We start from the raw sequence: 19922 nt of genomic DNA, 5'->3' as shown, positions 1-19922 counted from the left end.
CATGCAAGTGCAGACATGTCCAGTGCTTCAGTTGAATGACAGTCTGAGATACCCAGAAAATGGAACCAATGCAAAAATTTAGAGTAGATGGGCATTTTTGAGATAATTTTTCTGTCATTTTAATGTGAATCATGGTTTGTTTGTCAAAGCCGCAACAATTGCAGCTACTTCTGGATTAGGTAAATGAATAAAAGAAAAACTGCCAGTTCTGCTTAGTCTCATATTTACAAAAGGTGTAGGATTTGTGGGATTTTAAAATTTTTTTTATTTTTTCTTTTTTTAGTGTTTGTAGGAAAAGAATGGTAGTTCATCACTACTCTTTGTTTCTTAATACCTTCATTTCCAAAAGCTACCCATCCAATAAGGAAACTACAGTAGCTACTGCATTTAACAGAACTGAAAATACGGCTTGTAAGCTGAGTATGTATCAGCTTGGTGATAAATAACTTGTCCTGTGAGGTCAGTTGTGCCAGTCATAGTCGTTAAGATCCTAAACAAGGAAACTCCAAATCTGCAGCCTGTCAGTGTCGCCACCAGTGAGGTTTTGCTGTGGGTGACCTTTGAAGGGGAAGTAGAAACCAGACACAGTGAGTGAAGCAGCAGCAGCACAGGGCCTCTTGGGCTGGTAAGTGCCAAAGTCTCCCTTGGAAATGCAGCTTCTTGGACGTTTAGATGCTTTGTGGCATGTTAGCCTATAAGAGTATGAAGGTCTAAATGGGTATTTTTAATGTCAGCTTCAAGTGTATAGCATAGTGTACTAAGCTGAATTTTCAGCACTGGCACGTTGGGGGGGTTAATTCTACTAGGAGATTGTGCTGAAGATTTTTTAAACCCACAGCTCATTGTGCCTTTCTTAACCCTAAGCTTGGATACGAATGCGCTTAGATTATGTAAAATGATTGCTGGTTGTCTAGGAAAACATTACCTCCAAAAAAGGTCACATCAAACTCATTTCCCTTTTCTGGTTCCTTCCTTTAGATTGTTTTATATTACATTACAGTGTGTGATTTTCATATAATTTTATTTGAATTCAGCAGTATTTAGTGCTTAATCAGGACACAGATGATTCAGATGAAGATGTTAATCCAAATGTGGTTCAGTGAAGTAAATCGATAATTATATTTTCACTTTGCCTGTGGCTTATCTGTGATAAATGTTCTTTTTGCCATTTAGAGGAGGCATAAGTAAATATGTAAATAAGTCTCTAAGGAAGATACAACATTTGATATTGGTACTGACTGTACTTGAGGGGAGCAAAATGACTCACTGTGCTAACACCAGGGAAGCAGTCTGAAAATTGTGGTTCATAGCTAGTGCTCAGCTCATGAATCCTAAATGACTGAAAATTAACAGCTTGGTAACAGTCCCCATGCTCCTCTGACAAAACTATAATTGAGTTTTGAGAGAGGTTTTGTGGTAAGAGGCAGAGCTCTAGCTGCGAGGAGCTAGTAGTGGGGGAGGAACAGGGATCAGAAAAAGCACTTTAGGCGCACTATGGAGCAGGAGCTGCAGCTAAGGTTAGGTTCCATAGCTAAGGTTAGGCTCCTGTTCTAGAGAGAGACCCTGCGTCTCAGCTTGTAACTTTGGTTCGGTGTTTCTAGGTGGAATTTCTGATATTGGGTGTCTGTTTAGAAGTGACTTTTTTTGTTGTTTCTTTTTTTTTTTTTCTTCTCCACTTACATTTTAAAGAGGTTCAGAACCAAAGTAGATGATGCTCTGTTACCAAGAGAGGTGATGCACGTTGTACCTTAATTATTTAAAAACCTCTTCTAAGCATTTACACTTCAGTTTTCCATCTCAAGCTTTTGCTTAAATTTGATAGGAATGCTGTTTTTGACAAGGCACTTAAAAAAAAATTACCTAAAAGTGAGTTTGACTGACAGAGTCTTAAGATACAGAAAAAACATAAATAGAGTGAATTTATATGTGCTTGGGGTTTTAGAGTGGTCTTCCCCCTGTATGTAAGTGCACGCAGTACAGATTTTTGGTCTGGTTGGCATTGTGGAGCTGGATGTACCAAAAGGGCCAGACTGGTGAGAGAGAATGGTAGCTGGGAAGTATATAATTAAGTTTGCAGACTTGTCTCATTAACACTTCTGAGTTAACAGCTTCTGAAAAGCTGTTTCTTGGTGTAAATTTGCATAAAACATATTTCCTGGTTGAGAAGTCTCTGAAAAGGCACACAGTCTGATGGTTAGGGCATTAGCCCGTGACTTGAGAGATCTCAGCTCAAGCTGCCAGTCTTCCGTAGCAGCTTCTGTCAGACATGTAGCTTTTCTGTTTTTCAGGGGTTTTTTTCTAAATGGCAGATAATACACTTGCCCCACCTTCCAGGAATGTTGCATGAATTAAATACATTAGATGAGATGCTCAGATATGGCAGTGATGAGGGACATGTGGATTCAGAAATGGTAGGTATCTGGTGGACATAGTTCTCATGGAAATAATAATAGTGGCTGTACAGAAATAAAAGTTGCACTGCATAAGGGGAAAGAGGAGGCTTTTCTGTGATTTCCGAGGTCATCTCTGCCAGCATGGCAACACAGTGTTTATATGGCTAAAGTATTGCTTCTCTGTCAAGGTATGTCTGGAAGGTGAGCAGTAGAGTGGATTGCCACCCAGCAAGGCCCACCTCCCTCCATTAGCTGTGAGCTTCTGGCTGTTGAAGGTGAAATCTGTTCCACCCTTGGTGCTCAGCTTTGCAGCAGTCTTGAGTTTTATATTCTGGCTTTGAAGCTGGAGTACCTCTGATGTGTTGTTGTTGTTGTTATTTATTTGCACCTAAAGCCTCAGTTGTGGTTGGCTTTCTGCTCAGCTTGGAGCTGGATTCAGCTGCAGAGGGCAAGGTTAACAAACAGGAGGAAAGAAGCCAGAAGTTTGGTGCAGAAAACACAGCACTAAGTAGGTCACTTTGGTGTGCAACTTGGTGGTCTGGAATCACATGGAAGTTGCTTATACTTTTGTAAGAACCAAAATAAATACTGGTTACATGCAACTGCTGCTCATCCTAGCCCCAGCTGCTCTCTGGGGTGCTTGTCAGTGCTGCAGGTGAGGTGCTTCTTTAAGAGGAAGGTGCAGGAGAGAGAGGTGGTGGTGTGGCTGGTCAGGATGCAGGTCTTGCCTTTGAGAGGGAAAGGTGGAGAGGGGTGCTCCTTGAGTTGAGTGTATTTGGAAGCTGGAGGCTTAGTGAAGGGCATCATGGAGCATAGAAATACATTCAAAACAAAGGGAAGATACTCTGGGACTGGTTTGAGAAGTATTACTGTGTTGTCTATACAGTATTTGAAATGTTGGGATACAGGGAGCGCCTGGAGATTCCTGCTATTTCTCAAGTACTAGGAGAACTTGATTAAATGCTGCTTCTGAAAAAAAAGAGGGGAAAACAGTTTTTAAAAGGTCTGCCATAGCTTGTAACTGAAGAATAACAATTTTCAGAAGATTTTTAATGCATCAGAATTTATAAAACTCTCATGACTGTGGTAACCATGCAGCTTATGACAACAAGCTTATTTCTGTTCTCAGTACCCTCTGGAAGAAACATATTTACCCCCATTTTGCAGATGGGGAAACTGAGGCTCATCTTCACAAATCCTTCACAATGTCTCTGTGAGAACAGTCTTGGGCCCTTGAGGCTTCTCAGGTACTAGGCTGGTGCCATGATTTCAGGGGGCTGCTTTTTCTCCTGAGGGAAAAGAAAGCAACTTACTCAATCCTCCAAAAAACACTAAGTCACTTTGCAGAGAGGATTTGGTTACTGAAGTAACCTGTTATATGCGGTGTAATCATAGTAGCTTGACCTCTGCATGCTTTAAAAAAATGTGACGTGTATTGATACTGATGTATTTTTAGATTGTGAGGCAAAATATGCTAGCAGCCTGCTGATTTCAGGTTCTTAAATCATGGGGCTTTTTCTTCCCGTAACTGTTCTGGGAAAGGGGATGACTAAAGCTTAGTTGTTCAAGAAGTAAACTTCAAGGTATTTCTCTTGGAGTGCTTGAGTTGGCAAACAACTGCGGACATCTGCGAAGTTACATGATACGTACAGACTTTTTCTTTTTGTCATTTGGATGTAAGATGTTTCTCTAATTTGCTAGTGTAGTTGTAGCCGAGATAAGAAGCTGTGCTAGAGCTTTGAAGAGACAGGGTGTTTTTGAGATACAAATTCCATCCTACAAGCGGCATTGCTAGAGACTTGGCTGACAGGCAAAATTTGTTTGTGAACATTGGGACCCTCAGCAGGAAAAAGCTACATCACAAACTTTATTGTCCGAGGGAAAATGTGAAAAGACTAGTCCTAAAAGCTGCCCTTTGATCTGAATTATCCAAATAAGACTTGAGAAAAGAAAGCATCTGACTCAGGATTTAAGGAGACTGTCAGAGTCTGATGGGCTTTGGTAGTTCCAACTTAGACCTATGCTGATTGTTTCCGGCTCTCTGAATCTGTTTTTTAATCTTAGGGGAAAGTTCAGGGAACAGTAACTGATTAATAAAATTGCTTCTCGTACGATGAACTTGTGCAAATAGAAACCTCAGCTAAAGACAGAAAAAGTGCAACAGTGAGTATTGCTTGTTTATAACAGCCTTTATCTATGTGGGGAAAATGTAGCAAAGCTTAAAACTGCATTTGGCAGGCAGCTTTTAGGGGCTGCGTTTGCTCTTGAGGCCTAAAACAGCTGAAGGCGCCTCTCTGCTCTGTGTAGCCTGAACTGGTTTGATACGCAGTGGTTACTCATCTAAACCCAGCTGAGAACCTGGATCGGGTTGGTAGCATCAGAAAATGAGTGGTCGGGGCTATGGAACAGAGGCAATGGATGTGTTTTAAAAGGTGATCGGAGGAGAGGGAAGAGATAAGAGTCCAAACCATTAGTTTATATATAGCCTAGTGGTTAGCACTCGGCTCCATCCCTAGCTTTAATCCCAGGTCTCCCTCCATCTGTAAGAGCACTGTGCCATCAGCTGCCCCGTTGGGAGCTGCTTTGGGTGGCAGGGCTCCCATCTTTCCTGGGGAAGCCATGCCGCTGTCAGGAGAGCTGGTTTGCAGCCAGCGCTGCGTGCATGAAAGAGGAGCGAGCCTCGGTAGTGATGGGGAGGTGGGCACGTGCGAATGTGCGGGGTGAGGCCGTGTCCTGCTTTAGTCCATGCCCCATGGAGCCTGCCGTGCCTTCTCTGAGGGCTGCCTCGTGCCAAACGCAGAAGCTGCCCTTGAACCCACGGCCCCCACCCTTCCCAAGGGAACGGTTCAACAGGCAGGACACGGATGCACCCAAGTCTTTTATGCAGTTTGCCCCTTGGCTGCACGAAGGGCCCGGGGTGCCATAGGCCTGGCAGAAAGCTTCGTGTAGCTGAGGGGAGAGGGCAAGTAGTGAACTGCTGGAGGTGTCCGGCCTCCCTCTTACCTGCAAGGCAACCTGTCCGCAGAAGTGTGTGCAAGGACGTGGCCGCTGCTGCTCTGACTGAGCAAAATCCCCTCCCTCCATCCCTCCCAACATGAATAGCTATTTATCCAATCTTGAAAAGAAAGCAGATGCAAATGTAGATCAGGTACTTTCAGCAGTTGAAGAGCTCTTTGAGGTTGGGAAAAAGAAATCTGATTAGGGTTACAGCTGTTTCATTTCCTGACAGATGCACAGAGTGTTATGTGCTGGCGTACTGCGGATGTACACACACACACACACACACACACACATCGGTCTCATTTTGTATCAGTGGCATAACCACAGAGCAGCCGGCTATGTACTGAACTCCTTGTCCTGGACAGCCTGCCAAAATATGCTTTATGCAGAATTTTCTGTGAGCCAGGTTGAAGTGTGTGTGTGTGCATATAAATTTGTGTGTGTGTTCTTTGGTTGGCAGGGCCTTTGTTGTTGAATTTTTTGTTGCTGGAGTGGGGCAGTACACTGTAAACAAGTGTGGCTAATTATAAAGCACTTGTATAAAAAAATCATTTGCATTTGTACAAATAGTACTAGTAAAAGTACTTGTGTAAGTGTACCATGAGTACCCAAATAAGCCCAGCTCTGAATGGAGAATTCTTTTCTTTCTTGCAACCACAGCTAAAAAGCTGTTTATAACTAAATGGTGAGATGGTGTAATTTTCTTTTCTAGGAACTTGGAATAAGAATTCCTAGACCACTGGGACACGGACCAAGCAGATTCATCCCTGAGAAGGAGGTGTGGTAGTGTTTTCAAGTACACAGTGAACTTTATGCTTTTAAGGAACACCCTTTCAGTAGTAACCCACATTTGGTTTCAGGACAGCTGCTGAGCTGCAAAACATTTTCAGTCGCGATCACATTCAGTCCTGGTGAGACTTTGGCCACAGTTCTAGTGTACAGAAGCAGTGGGAGCCCTGGGGAGCTTTGGAATAGTTCTGACACCTCCTGTACTGCTATCTAGCATGAGAGAAACTTAATACTGTTTTTTCTAAGAGTGTTTGTTTCCTTGTGAACATCCAGATGTAATTTCCTACTGGTCCACAAGGCACCTGCCCCCCTGGTCTGGGCTTACTTTTTCTTGAGCTGCTTCTCAGATTATTCAGAATAGTAGAGGCTTTAGAGTGCTGTGGCTGAGCATTGCTGGTGTTTCTCTCCTGATCATCTGGTAAGAGAATTTGAAGCGGAGGAAAAGTTACTAATATGCCTGTGGTTTTCTAGGAATTTTAAAGCCTTAAGTTTCAGTTTCCTTTTATTTCTCTCTCTTGTCCTCTTAGCTAGCTTTTTACTTCTTTCCCTTGTTTTCCCTTAGTAAAAATGATTCCTCAATTAGCTTTTTGTTGTTATAATAACTAAGTTAGATCAATTTGGGGCAGTCAAGAAAGTGAAGGTGACATAGTTAAAAATGAGAAGTCAGTGTTGTACAAGAGAAAGTGTAAAGCCAAAAATCTCCTTTTGCTGATACAGCCACTTGTGATACCTAAATGAGAGATATTAAAGGGATTTTATGTGCCTTGCTTTATGTGCGCTGGTTTAATGCCATTAATACTTATAATTACTTTCATTGTGTGTGGCAATATATTTATTTACTATTTTATTGGTACTTCTTAGGCAATATTGCTAATGGCTCTTTCTGTTCAATCAGACGATTCAAGTGGGAAACGAAGACGCCATGATGCACACGCTGTTTGCGGATTCTTTTGCTACGCTGGGCCGATTGGACAATGTTACCTTGGTGATGGTTTTCCACCCACAGTATCTTGAAAGCTTTCTAAAAACTCAGCACTATCTACTGCAAATGGACGGTCCGCTCCCGCTTCATTACCGACACTACATCGGGATAATGGTATGCTGGAACATAGAGCAGCAAGCAAAACCAGCCGCTTTGGCAACAATCTCTGGGCCTCTTTATTTAATAGCAGTTATTACTGTGCTTTGCAGTTTCTACTTGGAGAGGCATTTCATCAGGAGCTAAGGGGAAAAGCAGAGTAGGTTTGTTTGTGTCTGGTTTACAAATTGTTTCATAAGACCAGAGTTTTAGCTTTATAGTCTCGGTAGGACTGTGAGAAAGAGGGGAAAAATCTGTTACAAAAATAAGACAATTGTTTGTTTTTGGTTTCCTTAATATCTCAGAAATTGTTTTTCAGGAAAGCTTGTTTGTCTCTGTGTGTGTGTGTCCTGTCGAATACACCTCCCTCGGACTCAATAGTCTCATCCTGAATCTCTAAATTCTAAGCAAGTTTTCTGCCAGCAGCGGTCAATTTCATAATTTTCAATCTGCCGGTGCACTGATCTTTGCCTGCTGAAGTCGAATTAAAGTTTTGGGTTGTGTCTTAATTTGATGGGGAAAGTATCACTGTTTGAATAAATGATACTGGCTTTGGGCAACCTGGTCTAGTGGAGGGTGTCCCTGCCCATGGCAGGAGGGTTGGAACTAGATGATCTTTGAGGTCCCTTTCAACCCAAACCATTCTGTGATTCTACGATACTGGGTCTGTCCTTTGCTGACAAGCTGCCCTTAGTCTCTCTTGCTATATGCATTCTAAAACCTGCTTTTGTTTTAGCTGGTCAAGATTCACCTAGAGGCAGCCTTGCTTCTTCCCTGCTGGAGAGTACTATGCAGTATGGCATGCTTGCTTCAGGACGTCAAATAAATCTATGCCTGTACTTGTCCCTGGATATAGGCATGTTGCACCTGTTGCCAGCACAGTTTATAATATAAATATTCCTCATTCATACATGTTGTGAGAACAATAATCAAAGCAGGTTGATGTGTTAATCCCATTTTTGTTCAGCCTTTGATATTCTTGAATATTTTGAGGAAATGATGCCTTATGGTATTTGTCATAAAGCACTAACATACTGTAATTGTTTTCTGTATCACAATTCTGTTTTCCTTTCTAGGCTGCAGCACGACATCAGTGCTCTTACCTTGTTAACCTCCACGTGAACGACTTCCTTCATGTCGGCGGAGACCCTAAATGGTTGAATGGTCTGGAAAATGCACCTCAAAAACTGCAAAATTTAGGAGAACTGAACAAAATGTTGGCTCATCGACCTTGGCTTATCACCAAGGAACACATCGAGGTAAATCTTTCATGGAGTATGGTGAATGTACCCTTATTTTTCAGTAAATACAATCACAGATTCTTAGGGGTAAGAGCCAGACAGGGCAAGAGATGGTCTGTGTTACTGACTTTCATTTCAGTGTTATATCACTGTGATACTGCATGATATAATATCACTTGTGCCCTTGTAAAACTATGATCATAACTGGTCTTAAATGACCAACAAATTTAATTTACAACACACTGACGTTTCAGAGTTGTCACATCAGAATTCTGCTGATGCGATAAGGAAGGGCACATCTGAGCACATCCTCAAGTCGTGTGCTTTCAGTAGCCAGAACCCCCTGAGCAGTTCCGAGATGCTGCCAGAGGCTGGGCTGACCACCAATCACCACGTTTTTGTTTCCATTGCTGCCGGTTCAAATGCTCAAGTTTTCAGGCTGGGTTGGAGGGCGTGGGCTGGCAGAACGGAGCAGCCCAGGGGAATGGTGGTTGTCCAAGCCAGCCAGGACCGCAGCACCAACAAGCCACCAAGCAGCTGCTCCTGCCACCCTGTCCTCTGAGGGCTACCCATGTCTGCCCACTTCCAGGGTGCCTGCAGCCTGTGTGCAGCGACAGCAGCTCTCGCGGCAGGGATGTGCCTGCCCTGGGCACGGCCGTAGTTCCTGGAGCAACTCCTCCTCCTCCTCTGCTCTCCTCTTCATCCTTAGCAAGGAGGAAGCGGGTGCTGGGATGCTGTGGGCGCCGCCAGAGTGGCAGTGGCAGGTCTTGCTGGAGGCAGGATGCTGGGCTGTGGGGGAGGGTGTGCCCTGCCAGAAGGCCCCAAACCTCCCACACTTTCCTGCCCGAAGGGGAAGTTGGGGTTTGAAGTTTCTTGTCAAATGTAGAGCATTCCACCCACAGGGACAAGATGGAGCAAGCCCAGCCTTGACACCAGGTTTTTACAGAGCTGATCTGCAAGGAGTTGCCAGGGTTTTCTGAGATTGTAAAGACCGGTTGGAGAAATATGTGACTGTTGTGGTTGCATCTTCATCAGAGGTGTGAAATTTCAATGCGAGTTGGTCTGGCCTCAATACAAACCATATGGTGCAAAATAGAAACCCCAACTGATGCAATAGCTGAGGGCCAGAGCGGGGAGAACAGTCATCTCCCGTGTGGCTTAACCATGTGAGTTGTGGCTCGCAGGCAACCTGGTAACGGGACACGGAGCACACCAGTGCCAGCAGAGAGTTAGGAAACAATTGTGGAAAAAATAATTTTATCTGGTAAAGAAATGGGTTGATAAACTGCATTAAGGTGGGATCATTTGAACAGCTTTTTTAAATTAATGATTTTGTCTTGCGTTATTTTTAAAGCAACTTTTGAAGACTGAAGAGAACAGCTGGTCCCTAGCAGAGCTGATCCATGCAGTCGTTCTCCTTACACACTACCACTCCCTTGCTTCCTTCACGTTTGGCTGTGGAATCAGCCCAGAGATCGACTGCGAGGGGGGTCACACCTTCAGGCCCCCTTCCGTCAGTAACTATTGCATATGCGATATTACAAATGGTTATCATGGAGTGGATGAAATTCATGCCAGCCCAACCGGAAGTATTCCGGTAAGTACCCATCTGAACAAACAATCTCTTTCAATAGTTGTAGCTTCTTTGTAAAGTTAATACACAGAGGGTGCCCATCTCTTTTTCATCCAGTGAGAATGGGATTGATTAGCCTAATCCAGATGAGGGCTAACCAATGGAAAAGATCCATTTAGGAGAAGCTGAAATGACACTGGTAGACTGGGGGAAGCTACCAATGGGAGAGACAAAGACACAGTCTCTCAGCTGTCTATTTATTTGGTCTCTTGTAGTTCATATTGGCAAACTGAGACAACTTCTGGCCTCAGCTAGTTCATGATATATGTCCTGAGGAGCGGCAGCGGCCAGGATTATTTTATTTCATGGGTGCAGTGGAAAGTTGGCTCTTCCTTTGATTCCAGTCTTTGACTTTGTTGCCTTGAATTGTTTGTCACACGTCACACAACAGATCAGTCAGAATTTTCTGACTCCATTTCTAAAACTATTTCCTGCCTGCAGCACTTATGCTTGCTGATCTGTACTTGCTTCCACTTAGTGCAAAGCATGATGCAAACAAAGTAATGGTTTAAGAACAGTGATAACAGGATATTTTTCAATGCAAGTTCCTTGCCTGTGAGACTTTACTGCAATGGTGTGGGTGGCGTTTAAATTTTGTCTGATGGAGCTTGCTGGTTCTCTGAAGGAGCAAATCAACTGCAAAAGGCAGAGAGGAAAGGGGCAGAACTGTATAAATTGAAGATAACTTTATTTTGCTTTGTGCTGATGGATTTTTACAAGACCAGATATTGAATTAATAGCGTGTTGTGGTGTTAAAACAGCTCTTGTGAAATATTATCTTGCACTAGCTTTCCTTTGAAGCTTCATTCAATCAGCACTTACACTCACTCTTCCTTTTTCCTTCAATATGTTTCTTCTCTGTAAGCAGAGAAGGGGAAAAATACAGTTGGGTAGTAAATTGTGGTTACTTCCTCTATCAGAATTTCTGTTACAGCTCCTTGTTTTTCAGTTGTTAAAACATTTAGATTAAGTAAGAGACATTAATTTTAGTGTCAGAACCACTTGTTCCAAAAAGCTGTGGTTCTTAAAATATGCTAAAAATACCAGGGATCTAATTGAGAAGAGATGAAGACTAAATGTGAACTGTTGGGTCAGTACAGATTTCTTTCAAGAACTGTTTTCCTCAAAAAATCAATATTGAAAGATGTAAATGAAGGACATAGCTTGCCTTTTAATTTTTCTGGCTTGACAATTTCTGCCATCGTTGTCGGTTCTTGTTACGTGGAAATGAAATGTTTTTCTCTCCTTTTCAAGTCTACAGAGTCTGTCTGTGAAGTTGAAGCTCTCATGGAGAAAATGAAGCAGCTACAGGAGTGTAGAGACGAAGAGGAAGCCAGCCAAGAAGAGATGGCTACACGTTTTGAAAGAGAGAAGAGAGAAAGCATGTTCGTGTGTTCTTCAGGTAGAACAGATGTAGTGTGTATATATATTGATTTAGACTTTTCCAAATCACTTGAAGTACTACTGCAAAAGGGGAAAAAAACGTTATTAGATGTCTCAAAAACATTACTGTTTCTTCAAAGGGCTCAAGATTAGGGGTGCTTTGTTTTCTTCCAGGAACACTTAAAAGCAAAGTAGCGCCAAGATTTGTGGCTTCTCTCAAACACAACGTAATGCTCACTGACCAATCTTATGTTTAATAGAAATTTCCAATAGAAATGCAATCTCTCTCTTGAGAGATTTAGAAGTTTCACAAGAGATTTAAGCATCTCACAAGATGTTGTAAAAAGAAGTCCTTAACACACTTAGCTATTTAAGTGTATGAAACATTACTTTTCAGATGACTGAGAGATAATACTTAATCTGTTACAAGCTTAGGGTTGTTTTGGGCTCTTCAGTAGAGTTTCCTCTAAAATAAACTTGACATGGAAGTCTTGGAGGTTTCTCTTTTTTTTTTTTTTTTTTTTTTTTAGCTCTCTGTTCCAAACCAGATTATCCCTTAATGTTTTTACAAACCCTGTGAGTTAGGAGCAAAGTGTTCCCTAGGCTGAGGGGTAGGAACTGGTACACAAAAGATGGGAGAAAAAGGTGTTTGTAAGAAAGAACCCGAGTGTTTTTCATGGAGTTGCCTCTAAAAACCATAGTTGCAGTCATACCGAGCTTTAATACAGGTAGTCCAGTGAACCTGTGTGTTTATTTAAAAAGCACAGAGACTCCTGTTCTTCTGTAAGAGTTCTGCTGGCACATTTCCAGTTTGTTCTGACTGAAATTGTGTGAAATTCTGTTTGAAATTAACAGAAGATGAAGAATCGGCACCAACAAGAGACGTGTCTCGTCACTTTGAGGATACCAGCTATGGTTACAAAGACTTCTCCAGACATGGAATGCACGTGCCCACCTTTCGTGCTCAGGTAACGCGGATGGGGCTGTCAGGAGGCTTAGTGTGCGATCTCTTTCTTGTGCCAAATACCCAACCTGGGAATGGCTGTGCTGTAACTTACTGCCCCATGGATGAGAAGGCTTAAAGCCAGAAAATGAACAACCCCCACACCCAGCCTCGGATTATCTGCCCTGAGATAAATTACATTAAAGCACTAGGCCTTCACAAGTTCATTTCTGAAATGCTCCATTCTGCGTTTTTTACTGATTTTAAGGATTATTCCTGGGAAGACCATGGCTATTCCTTGGTTAATCGTCTTTACCCAGATGTGGGACAACTACTTGATGAGAAGTTTCATATTGCTTATAATCTGACTTACAACACGATGGCCATGCACAAAGATGTGGATACCTCAATGCTAAGACGAGCTATTTGGAACTATATTCATTGTATGTTTGGAATAAGGTCAGTTTTACTACTTTTGTTCTAAATGCATCAGACTTGTTAGACCAGGAAAAAAAAAAAAGAGCCAATGCTTTCTCAGATTGAAGCAAAGCTCTTTATTAAGCAAACATGGATGTATTTGTAAACATATTTTTGTTTATGGGGGAGGGCCAGTAGTGCTACAAATAACACAGTAATTTATTTTGTCATAGGAACTTAGAAACAGTGCAAGTGAAATAACTGGTTCTTGAAAATGAAAGTGTTTTTCTTTCAATTCCGAACAGATACGATGATTATGACTATGGTGAAATTAATCAGTTGTTGGACCGCAGCTTTAAAGTTTATATCAAGACTGTGGTTTGCACTCCTGAAAAGACCACAAAAAGAATGTACGATAGCTTCTGGAGGCAGTTTGAACACTCTGAGAAGGTACGGTTTGCAGGCGTGCTGAGGGACACGGGCGGTAGATCTGTTTGGCACGCCAACAGCCCCAGCTAGCATTTAAGTTGTAGCTGGTGTTACTGGGATTCTGCTCAAGTTCAGTAAATTCAGTAGGAGCTGTAATTTTTCTTTTCTTACTGCGTGTTTGCCAGCTAACAGCTGATGTGGACTGTGCAAGCCCTGAACTGTATTATGAGGAAGTTAGATGTGTAAATGGTACAGCTTCACCTCCACCGCAGCTTTCTCCCCTGCCATCGGTTGGTACTGCCTGTGTCCCTGCGGGGCAGGGAAGCCACGTGAGATCCAGCCCTTGGGCTCAGACCCAGCGTGGCTTGCGTGCTGGCCCAAGGCCTCTTCAGTCCCACAGTCATTTTTAGTGTGAGTGGCCCCAAAGCAGGTACTTCGTGTTGAAGCTTAAAGTCCTGCTGCTGGGTGGGAGTCTGAATTCCACCTCCCAGGGACATTTCTTGCTGTTCCCTCTCGGCTGTCTACTCCATCAGGTTCACGTCCTCCAGTTTTGCTTGGGGAAAAATCTTTCTAGGCCCAACCTAAAATGAATGCTGTGATAACAGTGCTGAAACATAAATGTGCCTTCATCAGTGTTCATATCATCAGAGGCTCGCTCTTGCTGAACTCCTTGTGCAAATAATTGAGATGCCCAATTATACTAGGGGTACAATAACTACAACTATTTAAGGTTGTTCAAGTAAAATATTATGTTTCTTTTGGTTAGACTGATAGAGATGAGCTTTTCAAGCACACAAACCCTGCTTTAAAGCCCAAAACTTTGCATCCCCATAGCCCTCAAAATCCAGGGATTGTACATGGATGTGTCACTGAATGCAATTGCCATCCATTCTCATGGAAATCATGCAAATGACACCAAACACGACCGTTACATGTCAGAACAAACTTATTGCCAACCTGCTGTCAGTGACAGAATACTTTTCACCCCCTCCCTCACATGGTTTCTGATCTCATCCTCAAAGAAATACAGTAAAGACATTGAGGAGATGAGCAGGGGAACAAAAGTTCGTACCTAAGGTAGCTACCTAACACCTCCATCTCAATAAAGAGAATAGTTTTAATGGCATGTTACAGTTTTTCTTGTGGTTAACCTCAGCTAACCACACCACGTTGTTCAGGTGGTGATTGTTACCTGTGTGTTTCTCTCTGTCCCACAGGGGCAAATGACCTTATCGCCTCTTCCTTTGCTAAAACACCCCCCCTCTGCTCCACAGCCACCAACCACCCTTTTGCCTTTAACTAATTGATTAACTTAAGCTACATCTAAACAATTCTTTTCAAGCCATGCATAGTCTGCTGCTAAAGGAGGACCTGTGTGCTTGAAAACTTGTCTGTTTAAGCCAGTTGGCGTAGCAAAGGATGACTACCTGTTCCTATGACCCTGGCCCCACTGAGGCGTACCTGTGAACCATCGCGGCGCTGTGCTGCAATATTACGCACAGTACTTGTTCAGCCTTTTTCCCCCTCGGCAAGCTTAACAGGTAGAACTCGTTATCTGAGTAGCTGTAACATGGAGTGCTCCCCCACTGCTGTTGCAAACACAGATATGAAAACCACAGCCCCCCAGACTTCCTTTTGCTGGAGTACGTTAAAGCGTAACTTCTTTTCTTTCCCAAAGGTCCATGTAAATTTGCTTCTGGTAGAAGCTCGGATGCAAGCCGAACTACTTTATGCTCTGAGAGCTATTACTCGCTATATGACCTGATGTCTCGGGCTGCCTGTTGACGTTGGAATGTTCTGCAGTTGCAGTATGGCAGAGGAAGATACAAAGCCTCAGGACCAAGAGTAGCTATAAGTTAAGATGCCCATTGTGCCATAACTCCTTTAGTTTCAGCTATTTCCATGTTTGGAATATCGCTGCTGCCACTTGGCAGTGAACGCTTGGCAGTTGAAAAGACAGGGTTGTGCAGAAGCGCTGCCTGCTCGTGGTATTTTTGGCTTTAGGCAGCATGGGACCCTCTGTGAACTTGTGGCAATGTAGCCAATGATAGATATATAGATCTTGTGTTAAGGCAAATACTACGGGAGTTGGAGCGTGACAAGAAGTGGGACTTGATGACATTTGCTTTCCCTACGAGAATAATTTTAGAAAATCTTGATGCTGCTATTTGTGCTGGTGGAGTGAACAGACACAGGCTGTTCCAGTTAAGCTAAAAGTGAAAGTGAGCACTGCTATTGTCTGAGCCTTTATTGTGTGTGGTTTCAAAAAAAAAAAAAAAAAAGCCTTGTTATTTAGATTTCTTTTTTAATCAGAACTAAATCTCTTCTGTCCACACTGATAATTTGAAAGATAGCAGTCAGTTTTCTCAAATAGTTCAGCCTTAAAATGCTACGGGACATTTCTTCAGCATTATTCGGTGAGCTCCAAAGTGCAATGGTCTTCCTCTGGCAAGAAGAGGACTTGGGTCCTCAGAGCTTTTTCGAGCTCCAACTACGTGAAGTGTTGAGTAGCTTCTTGTCCTGTTTTTCAAGGATGAACCGCTAGCTGGTCAGGAGCTGGGACAAGGTGTGGGAATGTTGTTCTAGGCTGCCAAACAGTCCTACTGTGTTACATGCCCAACGCTGGTCTTACTGATTTTTGCAGTTGCTTAAATAACTAGGCTAAAACCCACCTATTTTTAGTAAATCAAATCATGATTAAAATGCTGACGTTTAATACACAGTGGTTTTGGAGAACACATGAATACTTTTGTATGAGTGTGAACTGCTTTTTTTAAATTTGTCAGTATTATTGGTATTTTTTAAATAAAGGTAACAACTTTTTCTCTTGGCGTTTTTGCATGGTTTAACTTTTACGCTTCTGTTCTTACTGGTTTACTTACTGGTTCAAAGACCATTTTAAAACGTTTGAAACAGTAATTGCGCAAACATACTTAAAATGACAAAGCATGGCTTTTTTTCAACTTGAGTCTAAAACAATGGCAGAAGACAAAATTTAAAAAACAGATTTAGATCTTCACTAAAACTACAGTCAGAACACATCTGTCTCCTATGGCTCCGATGTTTTCATCCTCTCTTCATATATACTCTGTCATATAGCGTTTTCTCCTTCCTCACAGGTAATGGGTGTGATAACGATCGGAGATTCCAACTGCATGTTTATATAATCACTTCTTTTCAGTAACTAGGTCTAAATGTTATTTTGAGAGTCAAACCAATTCTAAAATCCTTCAGTAGTGACCTTAGTTCCAGATGAGGCTGCTGAGGTTCACAGGCTTGTGCCAGAAGGCACCTGCCAGCAGAAGGATGGTCAGGTCTGTGCAGTCAGACCGAGGAACATGCAGCAAGAGGCACAGGGAGGAGATGTCCTACAAGGGACTGACTACAGCTGCCTGTAATGGGGTTAGAGTGCTTACAGGAAGGTAGGAGCCTTATTTGTAAAGCAGGAAAGAAATGGATTTTCCCAAGCCCACAGATAGAATGAAATCAAGATTTCTGTCCCCTGGCCTGGTTCTCAGCTCAGACTGGTTTCTCTTATTACAGAACATTCTGAGAACAGTTTTAAGCTTACAGTCCAAGAAGCTAAAATATCAAAAGATCTAGGGGAGAAAGATTAATAAAGTGTCAAAAATTGTGACTAACAGGAAGCATCTGCTATTTCCTCTTAACTAAAAATACAGGATTTTTAATGTTCCAAAAACAGAGCAAAACTTTCCTGTGTAAGGACATAACATAAAGCTAAGCTATGCCTAAAGACACAGAAAAACTGTCTTCCCAATCTGTAAATGGACTGTCTGCAGCACCTGATTCTCTTGCTGCTTTTGATCCCCCCCTGCAAAAGGTAGACACAAAATTTTCCCAAGAAGCCTCACGGGCTATTTCCAGCCAGGAAGGTTCCTGCAGGTACTCCCCTCTTTTTCAAGCAGCAAATAGTACTGTCAGAGTGGCTTCATATGAATGCGCAGACAATCCCAACCACACACGCGCGCACACACACACAGAGACACACACCCCCACCCCCCACGCTTACTTTGGCGAAAGGGCCTGAAAACATTCAGGGGTTTTTCCATTAAAAATGCTGAGGCAGTTGTGGTCCTCAGTAGATGATAAGCAAGGCTGTTAAGCTGTGGCAACCAAAGACATTGGTGGGGTTAGCCTTTAAAAACAAGAAAAGGGTTAAGTCACCAGATGCTCCACAAAAGTGGCAATTGTTGCACGGAGCAGCTGTGGTGCACGATGCTGAGGCACAAGGAACAAGCCACAGCACCATGAGCTCACACAGGTGCGTGTGAGTTGCCCTCCCCTGCTGCAGGCTGTGAGCCCAGACAGCTCCTGAGCAGCTCCTGCAGAGCCTTGGCCTGTGGCTGCCAAGTGCAGCAGCTCACATGTGCGCAGCAGCAGCGTCTCAAGAACCACAGAGGTGGTGGGCACGAGTGGGATGGGACACTTGCCCCAAAAGACCACGCGGGTGGGGGATCCTGTCCTAGAGGCCTTGCAACACGTGGAAGGGGATGGTGTGCACCAGCCCAAGTGAAGGGAACTCAATGGCTGGCTGCTGCCTGTGCCTGGGTAGGACACCAAAAAAAAAAAAAGAAAAAAGACCCACACTGGAATTTCTTTTGCGTCTGTGGTTAGAGGAGCGTGGCAGAGCCGTCTGCCCCATGAGCAGCAATTAACATAAGAGTACATCAGGCATTCAGTGTTTTGGGGCTCGTTACCCACAAGTTTTGTTCAAAGACCTGGGCCCGTGCAGCGCCAGGGGAGCCAGCACTGGGTTTTGCTGTGAGGTGCTGTGAGTGCCACTGCCCGCCCTGCTCTGCCCAGCTCCTCTGCAGGCGCCTCATCCCAAGGCAGGCCTGGGCTGAACTGAAGGCAGGGATGGAGCTCACACAGCAGCTGCCCCAGCTTTGCACTCCGCTACAGGACACCCAAATTTGCCCTGTACCACAGGACATGCTACACAGCACTCCGGGCCTTCATTTACAGTTTGATTGGTAATGCCTGGCAGAACTGGCATTTTCTTTGAACAAATCTTAATTGCCTACCTATCCACTTTGACTTGAGCAAAACATCGGTTCCAGGCTGCCTGCTGCCAGGATTTGGCTTTTTCCGCTGCATCCCCACCCTCCTCATGAAGCCTGGTGTTTGCCAAGAACAAATGCCTCTAGTTCCCTCCCGACAGGGGGACTTACCTGTCAGCCTTTCTGTAATACCCCAAAAAGCAAACCCATTCTTTTTCCCAAGAGACAAATGAGGCATTCAAGCCATTTGTCTTCCCCTCAACTTCAGCTAAAATTAAAATGGCAAAAGACAGAATGGTAATTGAGATCTTTTTGAGGTCAGCAGAGCTGTTGTTGAAGCCAAACCATAGTGAACTGCTGAGCAGTTCTCACCGCGCTTCACAAGAAATACCCAAACTGCTGGGACAAAAGGAACATTGCAAATTTCATTACCTTCACTGACGTTTCCTCCTCACCACTCTCAAAAGGTGAGACCCGTAGGTGAGATGCGGCTCTTCTCATTCTTTTATAGTGCATGGCATTTTTGGTACCACAGAGGTCCAGCAACTCAGTGGTAATTTACCTTTTCAAAATTAAAAGTTCAGCAAATAGTTTTGTTTCATTTTCCCAGCCAAGAAACTATGCAACTAATAAACAAATCACACTGAACAGCTGCTTGATCAGCTCAAATATATTGTAAAAAATAATTACACATGCAAAAATTTAATACAAGCTTCTCAAAAGATAGTACCCCGTATATAAATGCCATGCTCTCCAACACGCTTCCCAATGGCAATATACAGGGATATCAGAAATAAAAGATGTACAATCTACACCACAAACCCCCCCAAAAAAACCAGACTGATTAAAATGGAGTAATAGTCACAGTGGGAAGAAAGGAGTGATGTGTCTGAATTCTGTCAAGAAGTTTTTCTGCCACAGGTTTGAACTCTCTTTCCCAATATAGTTTGTGGTAGTCCCTTAAATCTCTGTCGAGGCTGTAATCCAAGGCTAGCTCTTCATCTGCAATCAAGGAAAAGATCATTGTCAGTTCTGAATAAAAATATACCCAACCATGTATTTTTTGAGCACAGCACACACAACTTAGTTGTGTATGTTGATGGCTTAAAAACAACTCCATGTTTCACTACGCATCACTGTCCGATGCTTGTCACTTTAACTGAAAACAGAGAAGGTTAAGGTCAGTAAAACAGTACAAAGGGTATGGCAGGCTCTGTTACTCTTACACCTCACAGGTGTAGCTGAACTGTGTCTCCAAGATCAAACATTTACTGTGACTGTCAGCCTGGAAACTACTCAGGTTTTAACATTACTCATAGCAGGTTTGCTAATGTAAGTCATCGTATTCATCTAACTACAATTATTTTTTTCCTATCACAAATTGCTTTGCTAATCTGGTTCATGAAGACCCTTTCCTCTATCTGCTATCACAGTGAAAGAACATGAACCACCCTGGTTACTGTACTAATGATGCCCTCCCTTCCTCACAAACTTCATAAGTAACAGGACACTTAATAGAGATAAGCAATGTTAGGAATGAATGAAAGGAAGTCATCACTCGTTATTCCCCCTCCGTTTTGCCTGGCATTGGATGT

At 43.1% G+C, this 19922-nt stretch overlaps 2 protein-coding genes across 18 annotated transcripts in view; one reads left to right on the top strand and one right to left on the bottom strand.

Moving 5' to 3' along the window:
- The window catches only part of SESN1 (sestrin 1), an 86683-nt gene extending 70554 nt beyond the window's left edge, over positions 1-16129 (top strand). For 6 of the 9 annotated variants that reach the window (XM_054819012.1, XM_054819016.1, XM_054819015.1 and 3 more), the window contains 9 exons: positions 6106-6171; positions 7078-7278; positions 8337-8519; positions 9856-10098; positions 11389-11536; positions 12373-12485; positions 12729-12919; positions 13183-13327; positions 14985-16129. In XM_054819012.1, coding sequence (XP_054674987.1) covers positions 6106-6171; positions 7078-7278; positions 8337-8519; positions 9856-10098; positions 11389-11536; positions 12373-12485; positions 12729-12919; positions 13183-13327; positions 14985-15071 — 1377 coding nt within the window. In that variant the 3' untranslated portion in view covers positions 15072-16129. Of the gene's footprint in view, positions 1-465; positions 626-6105; positions 6172-6283; positions 6305-6331; positions 6601-7077; positions 7279-8336; positions 8520-9855; positions 10099-11388; positions 11537-12372; positions 12486-12728; positions 12920-13182; positions 13328-14984 lie in introns of those variants that run through there. The other 3 variants (XM_054819014.1, XM_054819019.1, XM_054819018.1) reach the window with 3 other exon arrangements.
- A 2850-nt stretch (positions 16130-18979) lies between these two features.
- The window catches only part of ARMC2 (armadillo repeat containing 2), a 71188-nt gene continuing 70245 nt past the window's right edge, over positions 18980-19922 (bottom strand). For all 9 annotated transcript variants that reach the window (XM_054822477.1, XM_054822474.1, XM_054822480.1 and 6 more), the window contains one exon: positions 18980-19329. In XM_054822477.1, coding sequence (XP_054678452.1) covers positions 19172-19329 — 158 coding nt within the window. In that variant the 3' untranslated portion in view covers positions 18980-19171. The remainder of the gene's footprint in view (positions 19330-19922) is intronic.

Source organism: Grus americana, chromosome 3 (genome assembly GCF_028858705.1).
Source record: "Grus americana isolate bGruAme1 chromosome 3, bGruAme1.mat, whole genome shotgun sequence".
Classification (NCBI taxonomy): domain Eukaryota; kingdom Metazoa; phylum Chordata; class Aves; order Gruiformes; family Gruidae; genus Grus; species Grus americana.
This window is presented reverse-complemented; position numbering and strand designations above follow the sequence as displayed.